The following is a 21,219-nucleotide window of genomic DNA, read 5'->3' on the forward strand; positions in this document are numbered from 1 at the left end:
TTCTTGCAGTGGTTTACTCGGATATTGGATCATTTGTTATTAGTAGATATTGGTTGGGGCCGTGGAAATGTTAAAAATTAGTTGTATACAATCTGAGTTAAAATTTAATACAAAATTGTTGTTATTTTATTTCAATCAGACATTTTATTTCATTAGTTTAACTTGCACTTGACCAAACTAATCTTATTTGTGATTGTTTGCTTGGATTTTTGGCACATTAACATCATTGTACCATATATGTTTATTTTGTCCTAATATGCATAAGAGCTAGATTTAAAACAATACATAATTAAGTCTTAATCTATTTAATGCTCCTTACATAAGACCAGTTTCTGTACAATACTACATAACAATCTAAAAGGGAATTGATTATTTTGCGGTAATATTATTAAAATGTCAATCCTGTGATTTTATTCCTATATTGTGTAAATTATTGTATGCCCTTACAGTTAGTATTCATTAGTCTGACCTACGTTTTGTCATCTTTTAATAATCAAACTAACACATTATTAGCAAAATCCTTCATTCACACTTCATTGGCCCTGTGTATGGTATGAGACCCTATCACTACTGTATATTGTGTAGAGTATTATAAAGATGCATTACACGGTATAAATCAAAATAAATAAGAAGTAAAGGAAAAAAAAACACTTTTGCTTAAAACTTTAATATAACTTTAAATCTTTCTTTTAGCAAAGGCCTAAATCCAGGAATTTATTATGTCAACAAAAGGCCTATTACCACTTTGGAAGGCTTTCCTATTAAACAAACAACATAGAATATAGCAGTAGATAGAACTGAATTATATAATGTAGTACTATTAAATAGTAAGTACCACTTTTATTCTCTGATATGTACTGTTTACAATTTATCTTGTAGCATTGTAGAGGTAACTGAAATAGATTTAGATGAAGAGACTTTTACCTCCAAGAGAGACATACGTGTATGCCCCTATCAAAATAGAACTATTTCAGTTTTAGCTGCTTGCATGTGGTAGGTGATGGAACTGATGTTTATAGTAAACTGCTCTCCACTAGGTGACTGTTGATATATAATATGACTTCCAATCCAAAATCACATAAACAGTATATACACGTATATTGTATGTTTATTTTATTTGTTCATGATATATTTTAGCAGTTGCAATTGTGCACAACTATTTTATAGCATAAAATGGGATTATAAAACAGTAATATTTTTGCAACACAAACTCATCATATCCCCCCAATTTCCAATTCAGAAAGTAATACACCTGATTGCAACTACAAGTGACAAGTAGACTATAGAACAGATAATATATCTTAGAGTTTGGTTCCCAAAATGAAACCTTCATCACCCCATCTCCAGCATTTGTCCTCCTCACAGAAGAACAGGGGACTATAACATGGGTGACTGTTATAAGAACGTATCCACTGCTTAGTTTATATGTACAGGTTGAGTATCCCATATCCAAATATTCCAAAATACGGAATATTCCGAAATACGGACTTTTTTGAGTGAGAGTGAGATAGTGAAACCTTTGTTTTTTGATGGCTCAATGTACACAAACTTTGTTTAATACACAAAGTTATTAAAACTATTGTATTAAAAGACCTTCAGGCTTGTGTATAAGGTGTATATGAAACATAAATTAATTGCGTGAATGTACACACACTTTGTTCAATGCACAAAGTTACAAAAAATATTGGCTAAAATTACCTTCCGGCTGTGTGTATAAGGTGTATATGTAACAAAAATGCATTCTGTGCTTAGACTTAGGTCCCATCACCATGATATCTCATTATGGTATGCAATTATTCCAAAATACGGAAAAATCCGATATCCAAAATACCTCTGGTCCCAAGCATTTTGGATAAGGGATACTCAACCTGTATCATGTAAGGAGACACCATGGTACAGTATCTGTAATGCATGGGGAAAGCATTTGTTTAGCTAGGCAAAGTCCATAGACTTCAAACAAAAGATAAGGTTGTTTTGAAATGTTCTGTAATGAGCTGTGAAACCAACTCTGACCTCACTTGAGATTATTTGTATTTAAAAAAAGTACAGCATAATATTAATTAGCAACAATGTTGGTGACAAAATCCTAAATAATACACAAGATAAATTAGTATTTAGGGTGGTGGAGGGATAGACATACTATTTTCTATACATTTTCAAATTATAGCGAATTACTTACTTGAGGGTTACACAAGTATTTTTGTCATAGTTGAATTTGGAATGGTTTTTGGCTTTGGCCACATTGAAAATCAAGTAATCCTTATTCATGTGCAAGAAATGGGAAATAAATATGAAAATATACAGAAATATGAAAAAAAGAATACTTATAAGTGTTCTCTAACATCAATGACATATATGATATTTAAATGAATACATGATATGCATGATGGTATATGTGTATATAATATATTTGCACCATTTGAGCATGTGAAGATTGGCGCTCATCCTATACTTTACTAGGATGTGTTCTACAGCTGCATTTTTATTCACAAACAAAAGTGCAACATTTAATAGAAATAATAACAATCATTAAACTCCAGATTAAATGAAGCCACAAGTGATGCTAAACTGGACAGTTTTTACAAGAAAACAAATGTGAGGTTTGTTGTGACATTTACTCTTTTGTGCATCTTGCAAGCTTCTGTTCTGCGTAAGGAGTCTCCCAAGAGTGTAGAGCATATACTATATAGAGATGTGCGTGGACCCCCTTGTTTTGGTTGAAATTTGTCACTGTGTTTTGGCTTTGGTTTTGGCAAAACCACCCTCAAGAATTTTGGTTCAGATTTGGTTTTTTTATTCAGTTTTGGATTCCTTTAAAAGTGATAAAAATCTGTAAACATTTATTTTTTTTAAAAATCAATAAAATCAGCTACATTCATGTAACTTGGACTAGTTTACATGCAATCCAAAACACAAGTTAATTTTTTAAATCCAAGTTCTGAACTGCCAACAAAATCGAGCCTGGACTTGGTTCCACTGGGAATTCCAAAGTGATTCCGAACTGGAACTTGATTTAACTCGGAACCTCTACTGTGAGTCCGGGATTGTTCATATATTTTTTTTAAATGAACCACACATCTCTAATACTATATGTATATATAATATACTAATCATAATGGAAACATAACATGACTGCACTTTATATAAGTTTATTCAAGATAATGCCCCTAACACATGTAATCAACTTGCATCAGATGTTATATTCAAATAATTAGTTTGTTTGGGAATATAAATTAAATACATGTGCTGATGTCAGCAATATAAATGCATATAAAATGGAAAAGCAATGTACATCCAGGGCTGTCATTCATTCATATGTTGGTATATTTTCTATACAGTTAGCAAGCTGGCTGCTTCTGTATACAGAGAGCTTCCAGTCTGAGACAAGACCTCTCCATACATAGCAGCAGTGACTATAGGTTATAAGAAAGTACTTTAATACATTTATTCTTTAATCATGTGCTCAACACATGTTGGCATGATCCATGCAATGCAGGTAATGTACTTCTCACTTTTTTATTTGTATAATAGTTGTGTTTTGATACACAAAGTGCCCATATGCCCATAATGACTCAGTATAACAAAGGATAAAAAGTTTTCATTTTCATAAAACCTTGAATATTTTTAATTTATTAGTTCACCTAACAACAGCTAGAGGTTGAAAAAGGGCTAATTTATGAAAACTGATACAAAGCAAAACGGCCATATAACCTATAGCAAACAATAAGATTGTCAGTTTCAAACTGCCGCTTTCAAAGCAATCATCTTATTGGTTGGGTGCTGTGGGTTATAGTGCATTTTTGTTATTTGCTAATTTTTGCAACTATCCTCCCAACAATTATAGCTATTGAAACAATTGCTGAAGACATTAACATCTTAAGAGTCTTCCATCCATTTTGAAAAGTACAGTATATTGCAAATAACAATATAAAAGTCATGCAATAATAAGAAGACAATAGTTCAAATACACTGTAACCCATCCCAACCACTCAGGAGTTTTGGTCAGTGCAACCTATATTAATGAAACAAGATGCCTGATTAATTGTATACTTTCCAATGTTTTGCAATAACCATTAATGTAAAAGCACAATATCATAGTTGAATTACTGTAGATCCCATTAGACAATATGTTACAGCAGATTTGTGCGATTCTAATTATATTATTAAAGTTGTTGGGGGTTTTATCGGTAACAACATGTGTCTGACTTAAAGCACATATTGAAATAAAATCTTCACATTTGATATTAATTTATTGCAAAATGTAAAAAATATACATATGAACAAATTAGGGTTTCTGTATAAACTGTAAAAAAAAGAAAAAAGGCAATATTCTGCAGTCAAAGCCATGTTTACACGTTTCAATGAACTAGAGCTTTCTCCCATTCAAATATCAAGCATCTCTTGGGTTTTCCCACATTCGTTGTGGGAAGTGGCTCCATAAAAATAAATAATCCATTTAAACCCATTCCATGCTGCATATTATCTAAAAATAAATAGATATGAGCTGCGGGATTTGACCTCATATGTTAGCTAACTAGATGCATTGTGCAGTGTTTTGTCTCTATTTGCCAATTCATTATAAAACTAGGCACCATGTACAATGTGAAAGAAAGCAGTGATTGTTACAATATAGTTAGAGTGGAAGAACAATCCCATACTGCAGAGATTTCACAGGAATTACTACATAATGAGATGCCTTTGCATGGTCTTATGATGATATTATCCAGAAGGGAAAAAGCTTAAGGAACATTCTAGCTCAAATTTATATACCTGCTTACAACAACATTGATGGAGAAGCGTTTACGTGAAAATGTTCAGCTTTTTATGAACCCCTTGACATGTTTTATTTTCTAATACACAAGTGATGCTAATATACATGTAATCTCCTGTAACCAAGCATACATGGAAAGGGCAATACACAGTCCAAATTCTCATCCCAGTTGCTATCTTCCTGGTTACTTCATCATATCAATATAGCCAGACAAAATAAGTTACAATTCCTGTATTGTAAAAAGGCCATTCATTTTGGCATTGAGTCACATTTAAATAAGACAACATATGTTGTATTATTTTAACATTATGCAAGTATGACATGAATAAATCCTTTTTTACAATAAAGAGTATAGCCATTTATGTGTGTATACTTCTGTATAAATGGTTAGTTCTGATTACCTCGCTTATAATGATTAGTTTTAATGTTATAACATCAGTGCTCATTAGAAAGATGTGTGTATTATAGGGCATGATATACTCTCTGCTTTAAATTGTTAGGAAATTTGAAGTCACCTTTGATCCATTACCTGTATAAAAACTGAATAGGGGTCACATACAAAATACCTGGGTGTGAGCCTCTCAGGATGCAGACTTGTCAGGAGTGAATAACCATGACCTCAGTGTGAATCTTCTGCAGTGGTCCCCCATTGGGGTGTGATCACAACCCCATGGTTGGCCAATCCCCCCTAGCAATGGAGCCTGACTGATCTGCTGGTGGTCCTGTTCTCACTGTGGGGCGGATGTATTAACCTGGAGAAGGCATAAGGAAGTGATAAACCAGTGATATGTGCAAGGTGATAAAGACACCAGCCAATCAGATCCTAACTGTTCATTTACATATTGGAGCTGATTGGTTGGTGCCTTTATCACCTTGCACATATCACTGGTTTATCACTTACTTATGCCTTCTCCAAGTTAATACATCTACCCCTGTATATTAATATCATTATAATTTAACAGCAGTGGATGCATTATACCATATAGAGTACAGGTTGAGTATCCCATATCCAAATATTCCGAAATACGGAATATTCCGAAATAAGGACTTTTTTGAGTGAGAGTGAGATAGTGAAACCTTTGTTTTTTGATGACTCAATGTACACAAACTTTGTTTAATACACAAAGTTATTAAAAATATTGTATTAAATGACCTTCAGGCTGTGTATAAGGTGTATATGAAACATAAATGAATTGTGTGAATGTAGACACACTTTGTTTAATGTACAAAGTTATAAAAAATATTGGATAAAATGGCCTTCAGGCTGTGTGTATAAGGTGTATATGAAACATAAATTCATTCTGTGCTTAGATTTATGTCCCATCACCATGATATCTCACTATGGTATGCAATTATTCCAAAATACGGAAAAATCCGATATCCAAAATACCTCTGGTCCCAAGCATTTTGGATAAGGGATACTCAACCTGTAATACCACATAATGACTACTTCCAAGTGATCATAACTGGACATGTAATGATAGAAATACATATAAGATCAAAAGCTTTAATATGACATGGAAACAGTGAACCATCCTCTCATTTTTGTCTGCTGACTTGCTTGTCACCTGTTTCAAAGTGAGGACAATACATTTTGGTGTCAGTATTTTGTACACTTTTTTAACAGTTGGGTAAACTTCCTACATGTAAAGTATTATATTATTAAAACATGTCTGTCTAACACAAAATCTCCTATCTCTCTTACAAAATAGATTTTTCCACATATAGTTTAAATTGATTTTAGAATAAATGTTGTATTAGGTGGTGTTACTTTTAGGGAAATGACTTACATTGAGAGGTATCTAATATCTGTTTTCCTTAATGAAAAATACTTGGAGGTGTTAATTCACATTGACAGCACAATGCAGAATGTCATACGTTTATGGAAATCATATTACATATGAAATAAATATACATATTGACATCATCCTCAAATGTAGTCGTAGTGGATGGTAACCTGGTTTAATGTTGGATTAAAGCTTACTGAACTCTATGAATCAGTGCAGCATTTTATAAAATATGATAAGTATGCTGTAAGCACTTTCAGTTTCACACTTGTATCATGTTACAATTTCTGCTAAGCTCACCTCATAAATCACACGTTATTTACAATGACGCTGTATAGCAAAATTTGAAAAAACAAAATAAATGATCTGTTTAACTGTTTGCATCCATCCCAATGTAGCCAAAGCAATTTACCATTCCAATATTCATGAGGCTACAAATATTAGCACGTGAAGTGTGGAATAAATATTAAGTACCAACTCCCATAATTTAAAAGATGTTTGAAAAATAAATGATCCTCTGTCCAATGTGACAATTCTGGAATACTCCTTATTTTCTTCTCAGGATATCATAGTAGATGAATTCATATTGTACAGTTGCCACAAATAATAGGTGTTGTAAGTGCTTATGTTCTTGTTGCGTTCTGTCAGTGACGGTCATAGGCAGTGGCGGCTGCAGGGGGCGCTGCTCCTCTTGCTGCACTGTAATAGTATGGAGAACCTGAAAGAGAGAAAGGGGATTGGTAAGCAGCACATTTGAGAATCTGTGTACTGTGTACTACTTATTAAACACATTTTCCAGGAAATCCCTGCAAAATGTAATTATCTCTTGAATGTAAAATTGGAGATATCTGCTGTGGTCCCGCCATTTCTGATTGCAATAACAGTCTGCATAGGTTTCTATGGAAGCTGCTTTATTTTGAGAATTACGGAGCCCCTGTTCCTGGATGTAAGTAATTCTAAATATCGGGTCCAAAACCCAATGATAGATAAATGAGCCCCAATGTGTGAAATGCAAGTTAAGTGTTTAATGCACACCTCACCTTTCTCAGTTGTAAAAATCTAATAAAAATAACCACATTGAAAGTAAACATCCCTGCTATAAATACATACTCAGTTTCACAGAAATATAAATATTGGAGCATATATAGTAACTAGAGATGAGCGGGTTCGGTTCCTCGGAATCCGAACCCGCCCGAACTTCAGCTTTTTTTACACGGATCCGAGCGACTCGGATCTTCCCGCCTTGCTAGGTTAACCCGAGCGCGCCCGAACGTCATCATGACGCTGTCGGATTCTCGCGAGGCTCGGATTCTATCGCGAGACTCGGATTCTATATAAGGAGCCGCGCGTCGCCGCCATTTTACACGTGCATTGAGATTGATAGTGAGAGGACGTGGCTGGCGTCCTCTCCGTTTAGAGAAGAAATAGATAGGAGAGTGAGAGTGAGACAGTGACACTTCATTTACTGGAGCTTAGGAGGAGTACTCAGACAGAGAGTGCAGAATTTTGCTGATAGTATTAATTAGTTATACTAGTGACAGAGTGAGACAGTGACACTTCATTTACTGGAGCTTAGGAGGAGTACTCAGACAGAGAGTGCAGAATTTTGCTGATAGTATTAGTTAGTTATACTAGTGACTGACCAGTGACCACCAGTGCAGTTTTATATTATTTAATATAATCCGTTCTCTGCCTGAAAAAACGATACACAGTGACTCAGTCACATACCATATCTGTGCTCAGCCCAGTGTGCTGCTGCATCATCTATGTATAATATCTGACTGTGCTCACACAGCTTAATTGTGGGGGAGACTGGGGAGCAGTTAGGTTATAGCAGGAGCCAGGAGTACATATTAAAAAATTAAACAGTGCACACTTTTTTTCTGCAGGAGTGCCACTGCCAGTGTGACTGACCAGTGACCTGACCACCAGTATATAGTATACTATATTGTATTGTGAATGTCTGCCTGTAAAAGTTAAACACACGTCGTGTGACTTGTGTGGTGTTTTTTTATTCTATAAAATAAAAAACTCATTCTGCTGACAGACAGTGTCCAGCAGGTCCGTCATTATATAATATATACCTGTCCGGCTGCAGTAGTGATATATATATATTTTTTATATCATTATTTATCATCCAGTCGCAGCAGACACAGTACGGTAGTTCACGGCTGTAGCTACCTCTGTTTCGGCACTCGGCAGTCCATCCATAATTGTATACCACCTACCCGTGGTTTTTTCTTTCTTTCTTCTTTATACATACTACATCTCATTATCATCCAGTCTATATTAGCAGCAGACACAGTACAGTACGGTAGTCCACGGCTGTAGCTACCTCTGTGTCGACACTCGGCAGTCCGTCCATAATTGTATACCACCTACCCGTGGTTTTTTTTTCTTTCTTCTTTATACATACTACATCTCATTATCAACCAGTCTATATTAGCAGCAGACACAGTACGGTAGTCCACGGCTGTAGCTACCTCTGTGTCGGCACTCGGCAGTCCGTCCATAATTGTATACCACCTACCCGTGGTTTTTTTTTTCTTTCTTCTTTATACATACTACATCTCATTATCATCCAGTCTATATTAGCAGCAGACACAGTACAGTACGGTAGTCCACGGCTGTAGCTACCTCTGTGTCGGCACTCGGCAGTCCGTCCATAATTGTATACCACCTACCCGTGGTTTTTTTTTTCTTTCTTCTTTATACATACTACATCTCATTATCATCCAGTCTATATTAGCAGCAGACACAGTACAGTACAATAGTCCATGGCTGTAGCTACCTCTGTGTCGGCACTCGGCAGTCCGTCCATAATTGTATACCACCTACCCGTGGTTTTTTTTTCTTTCTTCTTTATACATACTACATCTCATTATCATCCAGTCTATATTAGCAGCAGACACAGTACAGTACGGTAGTCCACGGCTGTAGCTACCTCTGTGTCGGCACTTGGCAGTCCGTCCATAATTGTATACCACCTACCCGTGGTTTTTTTTTTCTTTCTTCTTTATACATACTACATCTCATTATCAACCAGTCTATATTAGCAGCAGACACAGTACGGTAGTCCACGGCTGTAGCTACCTCTGTGTCGGCACTCGGCAGTCCATCCATAATTGTATACCACCTACCCGTGGTTTTTTTTTCTTTCTTCTTTATACATACATACTACATCTCATTATCATCCAGTCTATATTAGCAGCAGACACAGTACAGTACAATAGTCCACGGCTGTAGCTACCTCTGTGTCGGCACTCGGCAGTCCATCCATAATTGTATACTAGTATCCATCCATCTCCATTGTTTACCTGAGGTGCCTTTTAGTTGTGCCTATTAAAATATGGAGAACAAAAATGTTGAGGTTCCAAAATTAGGGAAAGATCAAGATCCACTTCCACCTCGTGCTGAAGCTGCTGCCACTAGTCATGGCCGAGACGATGAAATGCCAGCAACGTCGTCTGCCAAGGCCGATGCCCAATGTCATAGTACAGAGCATGTCAAATCCAAAACACCAAATATCAGTAAAAAAAGGACTCCAAAACCTAAAATAAAATTGTCGGAGGAGAAGCGTAAACTTGCCAATATGCCATTTACCACACGGAGTGGCAAGGAACGGCTGAGGCCCTGGCCTATGTTCATGGCTAGTGGTTCAGCTTCACATGAGGATGGAAGCACTCAGCCTCTCGCTAGAAAACTGAAAAGACTCAAGCTGGCAAAAGCACCGCAAAGAACTGTGCGTTCTTCGAAATCCCAAATCCACAAGGAGAGTCCAATTGTGTCGGTTGCGATGCCTGACCTTCCCAACACTGGACGTGAAGAGCATGCGCCTTCCACCATTTGCACGCCCCCTGCAAGTGCTTGAAGGAGCACCCGCAGTCCAGTTCCTGATAGTCAGATTGAAGATGTCAGTGTTGAAGTACACCAGGATGAGGAGGATATGGGTGTTGCTGGCGCTGGGGAGGAAATTGACCAGGAGGATTCTGATGGTGAGGTGGTTTGTTTAAGTCAGGCACCCGGGGAGACACCTGTTGTCCGTGGGATGAATATGGCCACTGACATGCCTGGTGAAAATACCAAAAAAATCAGCTCTTCGGTGTGGAAGTATTTCAACAGAAATGCGGACAACAGGTGTCAAGCCGTGTGTTGCCTTTGTCAAGCTGTAATAAGTAGGGGTAAGGATGTTAACCACCTCGGAACATCCTCCCTTATACGTCACATGCAGCGCATTCATAATAAGTCAGTGACAAGTTCAAAAACTTTGGGCGACAGCGGAAGCAGTCCACTGACCAGTAAATCCCTTCCTCTTGTAACCAAGCTCACGCAAACCACCCCACCAACTCCCTCAGTGTCAATTTCCTCCTTCCCCAGGAATGCCAATAGTCCTGCAGGCCATGTCACTGGCAATTCTGACGAGTCCTCTCCTGCCTGGGATTCCTCCGATGCATCCTTGCGTGTAACGCCTACTGCTGCTGGCGCTGCTGTTGTTGCTGCTGGGAGTCGATGGTCATCCCAGAGGGGAAGTCGTAAGCCCACTTGTACTACTTCCAGTAAGCAATTGACTGTTCAACAGTCCTTTGCGAGGAAGATGAAATATCACAGCAGTCATCCTGCTGCAAAGCGGATAACTGAGGCCTTGACAACTATGTTGGTGTTAGACGTGCGTCCGGTATCCGCCGTTAGTTCACAGGGAACTAGACAATTTATTGAGGCAGTGTGCCCCCGTTACCAAATACCATCTAGGTTCCACTTCTCTAGGCAGGCGATACCGAGAATGTACACGGACGTCAGAAAAAGACTCACCAGTGTCCTAAAAAATGCAGTTGTACCCAATGTCCACTTAACCACGGACATGTGGACAAGTGGAGCAGGGCAGGGTCAGGACTATATGACTGTGACAGCCCACTGGGTAGATGTATGGACTCCCGCCGCAAGAACAGCAGCGGCGGCACCAGTAGCAGCATCTCGCAAACGCCAACTCTTTCCTAGGCAGGCTACGCTTTGTATCACCGCTTTCCAGAATGCGCACACAGCTGAAAACCTCTTACGGCAACTGAGGAAGATCATCGCGGAATGGCTTACCCCAATTGGACTCTCCTGTGGATTTGTGGCATCGGACAACGCCAGCAATATTGTGTGTGCATTAAATATGGGCAAATTCCAGCACGTCCCATGTTTTGCACATACCTTGAATTTGGTGGTGCAGAATTTTTTTAAAAACGACAGGGGCGTGCAAGAGATGCTGTCGGTGGCCAGAAGAATTGCGGGACACTTTCGGCGTACAGGCACCACGTACAGAAGACTGGAGCACCACCAAAAACTACTGAACCTGCCCTGCCATCATCTGAAGCAAGAAGTGGTAACGAGGTGGAATTCAACCCTCTATATGCTTCAGAGGTTGGAGGAGCAGCAAAAGGCCATTCAAGCCTATACAATTGAGCACGATATAGGAGGTGGAATGCACCTGTCTCAAGCGCAGTGGAGAATGATTTCAACGTTGTGCAAGGTTCTGATGCCCTTTGAACTTGCCACACGTGAAGTCAGTTCAGACACTGCCAGCCTGAGTCAGGTCATTCCCCTCATCAGGCTTTTGCAGAAGAAGCTGGAGACATTGAAGGAGGAGCTAACACGGAGCGATTCCGCTAGGCATGTGGGACTTGTGGATGGAGCCCTTAATTCGCTTAACAAGGATTCACGGGTGGTCAATCTGTTGAAATCAGAGCACTACATTTTGGCCACCGTGCTCGATCCTAGATTTAAAGCCTACCTTGGATCTCTCTTTCCGGCAGACACAAGTCTGCTGGGGTTGAAAGACCTGCTGGTGAGAAAATTGTCAAGTCAAGCGGAACGCGCCCTGTCAACATCTCCTCCTTCACATTCTCCCGCAACTGGGGGTGCGAGGAAAAGGCTCAGAATTCCGAGCCCACCCGCTGGCGGTGATGCAGGGCAGTCTGGAGCGACTGCTGATGCTGACATCTGGTCCGGACTGAAGGACCTGACAACGATTACGGACATGTCGTCTACTGTCACTGCATATGATTCTCTCAACATTGAAAGAATGGTGGAGGATTATATGAGTGACCGCATCCAAGTAGGCACGTCACACAGTCCGTACTTATACTGGCAGGAAAAAGAGGCAATTTGGAGGCCCTTGCACAAACTGGCTTTATTCTACCTAAATTGCCCTCCCACAAGTGTGTACTCCGAAAGAGTGTTTAGTGCCGCCGCTCACCTTGTCAGCAATCGGCGTACGAGGTTACATCCAGAAAATGTGGAGAAGATGATGTTCATTAAAATGAATTATAATCAATTCCTCCGCGGAGACATTGACCAGCAGCAATTGCCTCCACAAAGTACACAGGGAGCTGAGATGGTGGATTCCAGTGGGGACGAATTGATAATCTGTGAGGAGGGGGATGTACACGGTGATATATCGGAGGATGATGATGAGGTGGACATCTTGCCTCTGTAGAGCCAGTTTGTGCAAGGAGAGATTAATTGCTTCTTTTTTGGGGGGGGGGTCCAAACCAACCCGTCATATCAGTCACAGTCGTGTGGCAGACCCTGTCACTGAAATGATGGGTTGGTTAAAGTGTGCATGTCCTGTTTATACAACATAAGGGTGGGTGGGAGGGCCCAAGGACAATTCCATCTTGCACCTCTTTTTTCTTTTATTTTTCTTTGCGTCATGTGCTGTTTGGGGAGGGTTTTTTGGAAGGGCCATCCTGCGTGACACTGCAGTGCCACTCCTAGATGGGCCCGGTGTTTGTGTCGGCCACTAGGGTCGCTTATCTTACTCACACAGTCAGCTACCTCATTGCGCCTCTTTTTTTCTTTGCGTCATGTGCTGTTTGGGGAGGGTTTTTTGGAAGGGCCATCCTGCGTGACACTGCAGTGCCACTCCTAGATGGGCCCGGTGTTTGTGTCGGCCACTAGGGTCGCTTATCTTACTCACACAGTCAGCTACCTCATTGCGCCTCTTTTTTTCTTTGCGTCATGTGCTGTTTGGGGAGGGTTTTTTGGAAGGGCCATCCTGCGTGACACTGCAGTGCCACTCCTAGATGGGCCCGGTGTTTGTGTCGGCCACTAGGGTCGCTTATCTTACTCACACAGTCAGCTACCTCATTGCGCCTCTTTTTTTCTTTGCGTCATGTGCTTTTTGGGTAGGGTTTTTTGGAAGGGCCATCCTGCGTGACACTGCAGTGCCACTCCTAGATGGGCCCGGTGTTTGTGTCGGCCACTAGGGTCGCTTATCTTACTCACACAGTCAGCTACCTCATTGCGCCTCTTTTTTTCTTTGCGTCATGTGCTGTTTGGGGAGGGTTTTTTGGAAGGGCCATCCTGCGTGACACTGCAGTGCCACTCCTAGATGGGCCCGGTGTTTGTGTCGGCCACTAGGGTCGCTTATCTTACTCACACAGTCAGCTACCTCATTGCGCCTCTTTTTTTCTTTGCGTCATGTGCTGTTTGGGGAGGGTTTTTTGGAAGGGCCATCCTGCGTGACACTGCAGTGCCACTCCTAGATGGGCCCGGTGTTTGTGTCGGCCACTAGGGTCGCTTATCTTACTCACACAGTCAGCTACCTCATTGCGCCTCTTTTTTTCTTTGCGTCATGTGCTGTTTGGGAAGGGTTTTTTGGAAGGGCCATCCTGCGTGACACTGCAGTGCCACTCCTAGATGGGCCCGGTGTTTGTGTCGGCCACTAGGGTCGCTTATCTTACTCACACAGTCAGCTACCTCATTGCGCCTCTTTTTTTCTTTGCGTCATGTGCTGTTTGGGGAGGGTTTTTTTGAAGGGCCATCCTGCGTGACACTGCAGTGCCACTCCTAGATGGGCCCGGTGTTTGTGTCGGCCACTAGGGTCGCTTATCTTACTCACACAGTCAGCTACCTCATTGCGCCTCTTTTTTTCTTTGCGTCATGTGCTGTTTGGGGAGGGTTTTTTTGGAAGGGCCATCCTGCGTGACACTGCAGTGCCACTCCTAGATGGGCCCGGTGTTTGTGTCGGCCACTAGGGTCGCTTATCTTACTCACACAGCGACCTCGGTGCAAATTTTAGGACTAAAAATAATATTGTGAGGTGTGAGGTATTCAGAATAGACTGAAAATGAGTGTAAATTATGGTTTTTGAGGTTAATAATACTTTGGGATCAAAATGACCCCCAAATTCTATGATTTAAGCTGTTTTTTAGGGTTTTTTGAAAAAAACACCCGAATCCAAAACACACCCGAATCCGACAAAAAAAATTCGGTGAGGTTTTGCCAAAACGCGGTCGAACCCAAAACACGGCCGCGGAACCGAACCCAAAACCAAAACACAAAACCCGAAAAATTTCCGGCGCTCATCTCTAGTAACTAGTGCATTCATTTAAAGGGACTCTCACTTTGGATTACAGTGATATATTACAGCTATTGTACTGATAGATGTTTTGGGTTTAAAAAAACAATTATTTGGTTTTTCATATCCTCTTTCTTTTGTTCTATGTATATTGTGCTGCAGGGTCAGTATTAGGAGTAGCAGGGAAGTCAGGAGGGGATGCTGTTAAGATGCCGACTGTCAGGATCCTGGAAGTCAAAATACCGGTACCAGAATCCCGAATCCCATCACAATGCTGATGTTGGAATCCTAACAGAGTCAGGAGACTGACACCAAAATCCTGACAGTCAGCATCCCAACCATAAGTTTAGAGGCCTGGTTAGGGTTATGGCAGATGGTGGGGGTTATGTTTATGTGTGGGGGTTAGGGTTAGGCTGTGGTGTGGGGGTTAGGTTTAGGCTGCGGGGAAGGGGGTGTTAGGGTTAGGCACTACTGGGGGGAGGTCAGGTTTAGACACTCAGGGGGTAGAGTTATGGTTAGGCTGCGGGGAAGGAGAGGTTAGGTTTAGGCACCACCTGTGGAGGTTAGGGTTAGGCACTAAGGGGGTAAGGCTGAGAGAAGGGAATGTTAGAATTAGGGGGTAGGGGAGAGAGGGGAACATACCTACCTTGCATTGCTGGGATTTCAAACATCGGGATACCAGCATCGGTATTGTGACTGCAGGCATCCCATCCGCCGGGCAATCATACTGAACCTGTTAGGAGGTGTTGTTATAGTAGTGGACTCACTTTCTTCTTGTATTGTGAAACTTAACTTTAAGCCTCTTTTAGATCCATTATGGACTGTTATAACATAGACATTTATAAAATTGTTGGAAACACAAGATTACTAGAAACAGTTGAGTGGAGCAGACTTGTAGTCTTCCTTTTCTTAAACATCAGTAATGAGGCAACAGAACCACATCCAAGCCAGACAACAACTCTGTATCGCATAGCAGTTATTCTGTGTTCCAATGTAATAACAAAGGCTTTTGTGATGTACCTTGATGTGCAAGCCACTGAATATGTTATCTGTGTATAGTGACATAAAATTAATACATAGCTCCCATATAATGATGTCATACAAGGGAAAATGTTTTGCAAAATATTTACTTTGAGTCCCAAAACACTTTACCCCATCATTAATTATGTATAGTTGCAGTGATTATCAGTCAACATGTCACAAGGAAATGCATAAAGCTTTATCATATTTTTTTATTTCAAGACTATTTAATAACTTCATTATATTTTTGTAACTCACTAAAAAGACATTTCCACTAAACATATAAATATTTTCTATTATTTCTTCAAAAAGTCAAATTAATAAAATTAAAAAAGTGTTTGCTACAGTATATTTCTTCTATTGATATATTTTTATATTTTTAAAGGACACTTCTGTCACCTTTAATTAGGATATAAAATATTTAATTTGCTATCACAATCTAAATCAATATACATGATTTTGGAAACCGCTTTGCAGGGCAAAAGAAAGTCCAGGTCAAAGTCATATTCCTTCTCAAAATTCCATTACAAAAGTTCAATTGAAAATAAGGTTAAATATTCCGTTATTAACTTAGCTGACATTGTACAGTAAATCGTATGCACAATAAAAAGGCTCATATGAAAATAGGTTACTGCCATTTAGAAAATATGTATAAATACTATAGGTTCTTTTTTTTTTTGGCAAAACTGTAATCACAATTGGGATAAAACTTACAGCATTTAGATGTTACCCAAAGCCTTTGTATATAAATAGAAAGTGGGGTTTTTTTTGTTAACAAGTCACCTATCTTGATATCAGTCTCTCTGAAGATTTAGTTTTATATAATCAAATATAATTTTTGGGGAATAGTGGTCACTTTTGTCACATGACTAATTTTTTACATATTCTGCTATGGCATTTATAACAGTTAGTTAATAAATAACACAGGGATGGTCTTTGCCAGTGTCAGATGGGCAACGTGGTCTATGGGCCTGTCCAATTTATGACCAAGCTGACTGCTGCCCATTTGCTTCATGTACTGTAGCATCTGAGGCAGGTGGAAAATGCTCCTGGATCATTCTTAATTTGTTTGACCACTGAGCCTGTTCATACTGTACAAAAACAAATCAGCTCATACACATACAGGTTGAGTATCCCTTATCCAAAATGCTTGGGACCAGAAGTATTTTGGATATCGGATTTTTCTGTATTTTGGAATAATTGCATACCATAATGAGATATCATGGCGATGGGACCCAAGTCTAAGCACAGAATACATTTATGTTTCATATACACCTTATACACACAGCCTGAAGGTAATTTTAGCCAATATTTTTAATCTTTGTTCATTAAACAAAGTGTGTGTACATTTACATAATTCATTTATGTTTCATATACACCTCATACACACAGCCTGAAGGTCATTTAATACACTATTTTTAATAACTTTGTGTATTAAACAACGTTTGTGTACATTGAGCCATCTGAAAACAAAGGTTTCACTATCTCACTCAAAAAATTCCGTATTTCGGAATATTCCATATTTCGGAATATTTGGATATAGGATGCTCAACCTGTATAAGCTTATATGTGAATTTTTTTGGCAGGTTTTTTTTATTGCAAGCTGCAAAACTTGAAAATGAGACTTGCATAGGAAACTTTAAACAAAATAATTTGATGCAAAAAAAGGGCTAAAATATTTTTTTAGTAATTACAAATATTTAGTGTAAAAAAAAAAACACATGTTAATGCAAATTCCAAACTCAAACATCAAACATGAACAGTGAAAATTGTATATGATCTACAAATTTCTATTGGGGTTTGTTGACAATTCTACAACAAATATGTTTGTGACCATCAAATTGGTGAAATTCAATCACATTTTGGACTGGAGTACTCTTTAATGTGAAATGAAGACAAACACCTTGGGGTTTTGTGACCTAAGAATATGGTCTCAATTTTGAGTGCTATTCAAAATGGCTATATACTGTGTGCCTTTTATTTAGCATAAAATAGAATACAAACACTGTTAACCCCTGCAGCACTTATCTTTTCTCACACTATCACTACACTGTTGTAAATGACTTTTAAGAGGTTATAAAGAGTAAAAAACTAAAAATAAAAAGTATAAACTGCATTGTCATGTTAATGAGAAAAATTCCAGGTGAGGCATTCCACATATGTATATCATTCGTATACACAGAATTCTGCAGGATGGATGGATCTAAACTGGAAATATGCATTTAATCTCAGGATTCCTGCCACTAGCTGTTAAATTACACATGTACAAGTCACATCTACTGCAAAAGAACAGGAACATTGTATTAAATGAAATCCTTTAAGTTGAACATCAAGTTGGGAAATAATGAGGAAAATGGTAAGGAAGTTCTTAGACCAAACCAGCATGAAATTGAATCATTTTTTTTCATTAACCAGCTCTTGCCATTATCTAGGTTCAGCCTGTGTGTGTTAACCAGCCTTAAAAATATCCTACAGTCCATGTCTGTGCTTCCTCTCGGACCACTACCAATCTACATGGAGGTTGCAGGCTTCCTGCAAGAACATCACTTTCCATTAAAGCTTTTCCACACTTCAGCAAGTCAAATCCTGGTTACATCAGTAGTTCTTCAAGGATTGTATAAATACATAATATTTTCCATACACGAATCTGTGTAATACAGTTTCTACATAAATGCAATATATCCTATAACAGCATAGTGTGCCTTTCCACAATCAGACCCATTGATGAACTATATGTTTATAATTATTAGGAACAATACTTAACTAATTGTATAGATGTAATATTGAGCACAACATAATATAATTTAAATTAGTAGATAGAAATGTTAACATGATCACAATGAGTAATATTTTATGGTTATAAAGAACTGCAAATTAAGTTCAGCACTTCATCTTTGTAATAACATCAGCACACAGAGCCATAGGTTATATCCTTGCCTTTTCTTATACTACAATACTCTAAATATACCATACCATCCAACACTCCTGATTTCGAAGGACACTTTCTATTTCTTTCATGCAAAAGAGGCTTGGTTAGCAGAAAAGAGATATGATCTCATCCAACATTAATGTAGTATAAATGGACAGGGGTGGGGTTTGGATAGGTCTTGATATTGCCTTAATTTATTTATATTTGTCACATTTGGGAATGTGTGCAAGTATACTAAAGAGTGCTGAGAGAAGTTAATATTTATTCATGTTTTATTATTACAACCATCCACAGCCTACCAAAAATTCAACAAGAAGTGAATTTTGACCAACAAGAACCACATCATTTATTTTGAATAGAAGTCTGTTGACAACTCTACCACAAATATGTTCCAGGACAATAAATAGGTGATATTATAAATCATCTCTGATAATGACTAAAGTACTGTAATTACAGTACCACTGTTAAAAAAAAATACAATCAACATGGAGTTTCTATGACATATAAAAACACTTGGTATTTGGTATTGTACTTTTATTTCATCAAGACATCAGGGGCGTAGCTACCATGGGTGCAGGGAGTGTAGCTGCTATGGGGCCCAGAGCTGAGAGGGGCCACCCTCCCTGTCAAAGTTACATGTCTTATACACATTTTTCACCATTGTGAGGTACATAGGGGCCCTTACAAACTTTTGCCTTGGGACCAACAATATATCTAATTACGCCCCTGGACCTGCTTATTGTAATGTGATAAAAAATGAACTGGAGGACATTATAATGTTTCATAATATGCATTAGGGCACTGTAATATGGCACAATATGAAGTGGAGTCACTATAGTGTGGTATAATATGAACTGGGCTGGGTCACTGTATATCATAATGTGAATTGGTATGTGTATGGTATGTAAATTGATATGTACTGGGGACCCAAAAATGTGAACTTGGCCACTACTGCGGTTCATAAAATAATCGAGGGCACTACTATGTAGCATAACATTAACAACTGTTGTGGAGAGATGTCTCTTTAGTAGCATTGGGACAGGGGCCCCTTCAAAATGTTGCTATGGGGCCCACAAATTTCTGGCTATGTCCCATGCATGACATACAGTAGATTGTTTTATTATTTTGCACTTTTGTATTTTTCTGACAAATGTTAAAAAATTCAATCTGGTATTAAAATCAATTATGCAAGTACCTTTACTTTTTGTGTTCAACTTAGTAAATTTTTACTGTTAATAGATTGCTCTCATTATCAAAAGAAATTTATGAAGACACATTTTAAATATACAGGGAAAAAAGTGTTGCCCACGGCAACCAATTAGGCTTTACATTTTTGTTGCCAACTAGCTTTGGTAAATATCACTGGCTGGGTGAAATTAAAGCATTCTTTTTATTAGTAAAATATTTTGGAAAAAAGTGTATACATTCCATATCCTATTGCGGATAATGTAATACTCTAAGAAGATTACAGGTAATCAACTATATACTGTATCCTGTATATATTTTTGTATATATGATTATTTGAATGGCTCTTTTGACATAAGTTCTGCTGTATAATAATAAATAATTTGCTACTATTACATTTATGCATACTTAAGTTTATTGTTTTAGAAATATGCATGGGATTACTGACTTAATAACGCAAACATAAACGCAGAATTGAGAAATAAAATTGATTTATCTGAATTAGGTCATACAGTTTTTTGCCTTTCAGTAAATCTTGAAACCTCTTAGGCAAAAATAATAATGTAGTTGAGTGCTGACAATTAATTGGAATTTCTACTTATCTCATTTGTGCAAATTATGCTGAAAAAAATCCTAATTATTTTATGCAAAGTCAAAGTGGACTAATTTTTGACAGCAGTGTTAAGGTGTTAAGCGTATTTTCCTTTGATAAGTGTTGAAGATGTCTCAAAAATAAAGCCGACATAGTATTAACTATGAGAAAGGGTCAAAGTGCACTTACTAAAGTCAGTATCTCTTTAATATGATAAAAATTTTAAGAAAGGGAATGTCTGAATATATATATATATATATATATATATATATATATATATATATAAAATGGGGGGATAGGGGTACTGGCGACGAGTGTGGCTAAAAACAATGTTTTTGTATGCTTATAATTAGAAGCCAAAATATATTATAAAATTATAAAAATAGATTTTAATATATACGAGAGTAAAACAGTTTCAAAGAATGGTTTTAAAAACAAGAATAAAAAACTTTTGTCAATAAACGAGAAATATAAAAGGATAGGAATTCAGAACTTAGCTTGAAAACAGTGGGTGGTCACCACCCACTGTTTTCAAGTAAAGTTCTGAATTCCTATCCTTATCCTTTTATATTTCTCGTTTATTGACAAAAG

The 21,219-nt window shown here is 38.3% G+C and overlaps 1 protein-coding gene across 1 annotated transcript in view; it reads right to left on the minus strand.

The window, feature by feature from the left end:
• Positions 1–5,681: 5,681 nt before the first annotated feature.
• Positions 5,682–21,219, minus strand: part of PAX5 (paired box 5) — a 278,836-nt gene continuing 263,298 nt past the window's right edge. Inside the window, exon 9 of the mRNA XM_063914645.1 lies at positions 5,682–7,276. Coding sequence (XP_063770715.1) covers positions 7,203–7,276 — 74 coding nt within the window. The 3' untranslated portion in view covers positions 5,682–7,202. The remainder of the gene's footprint in view (positions 7,277–21,219) is intronic.

The sequence above is a fragment of the Pseudophryne corroboree genome, chromosome 1, assembly GCF_028390025.1.
Source record: "Pseudophryne corroboree isolate aPseCor3 chromosome 1, aPseCor3.hap2, whole genome shotgun sequence".
Classification (NCBI taxonomy): domain Eukaryota; kingdom Metazoa; phylum Chordata; class Amphibia; order Anura; family Myobatrachidae; genus Pseudophryne; species Pseudophryne corroboree.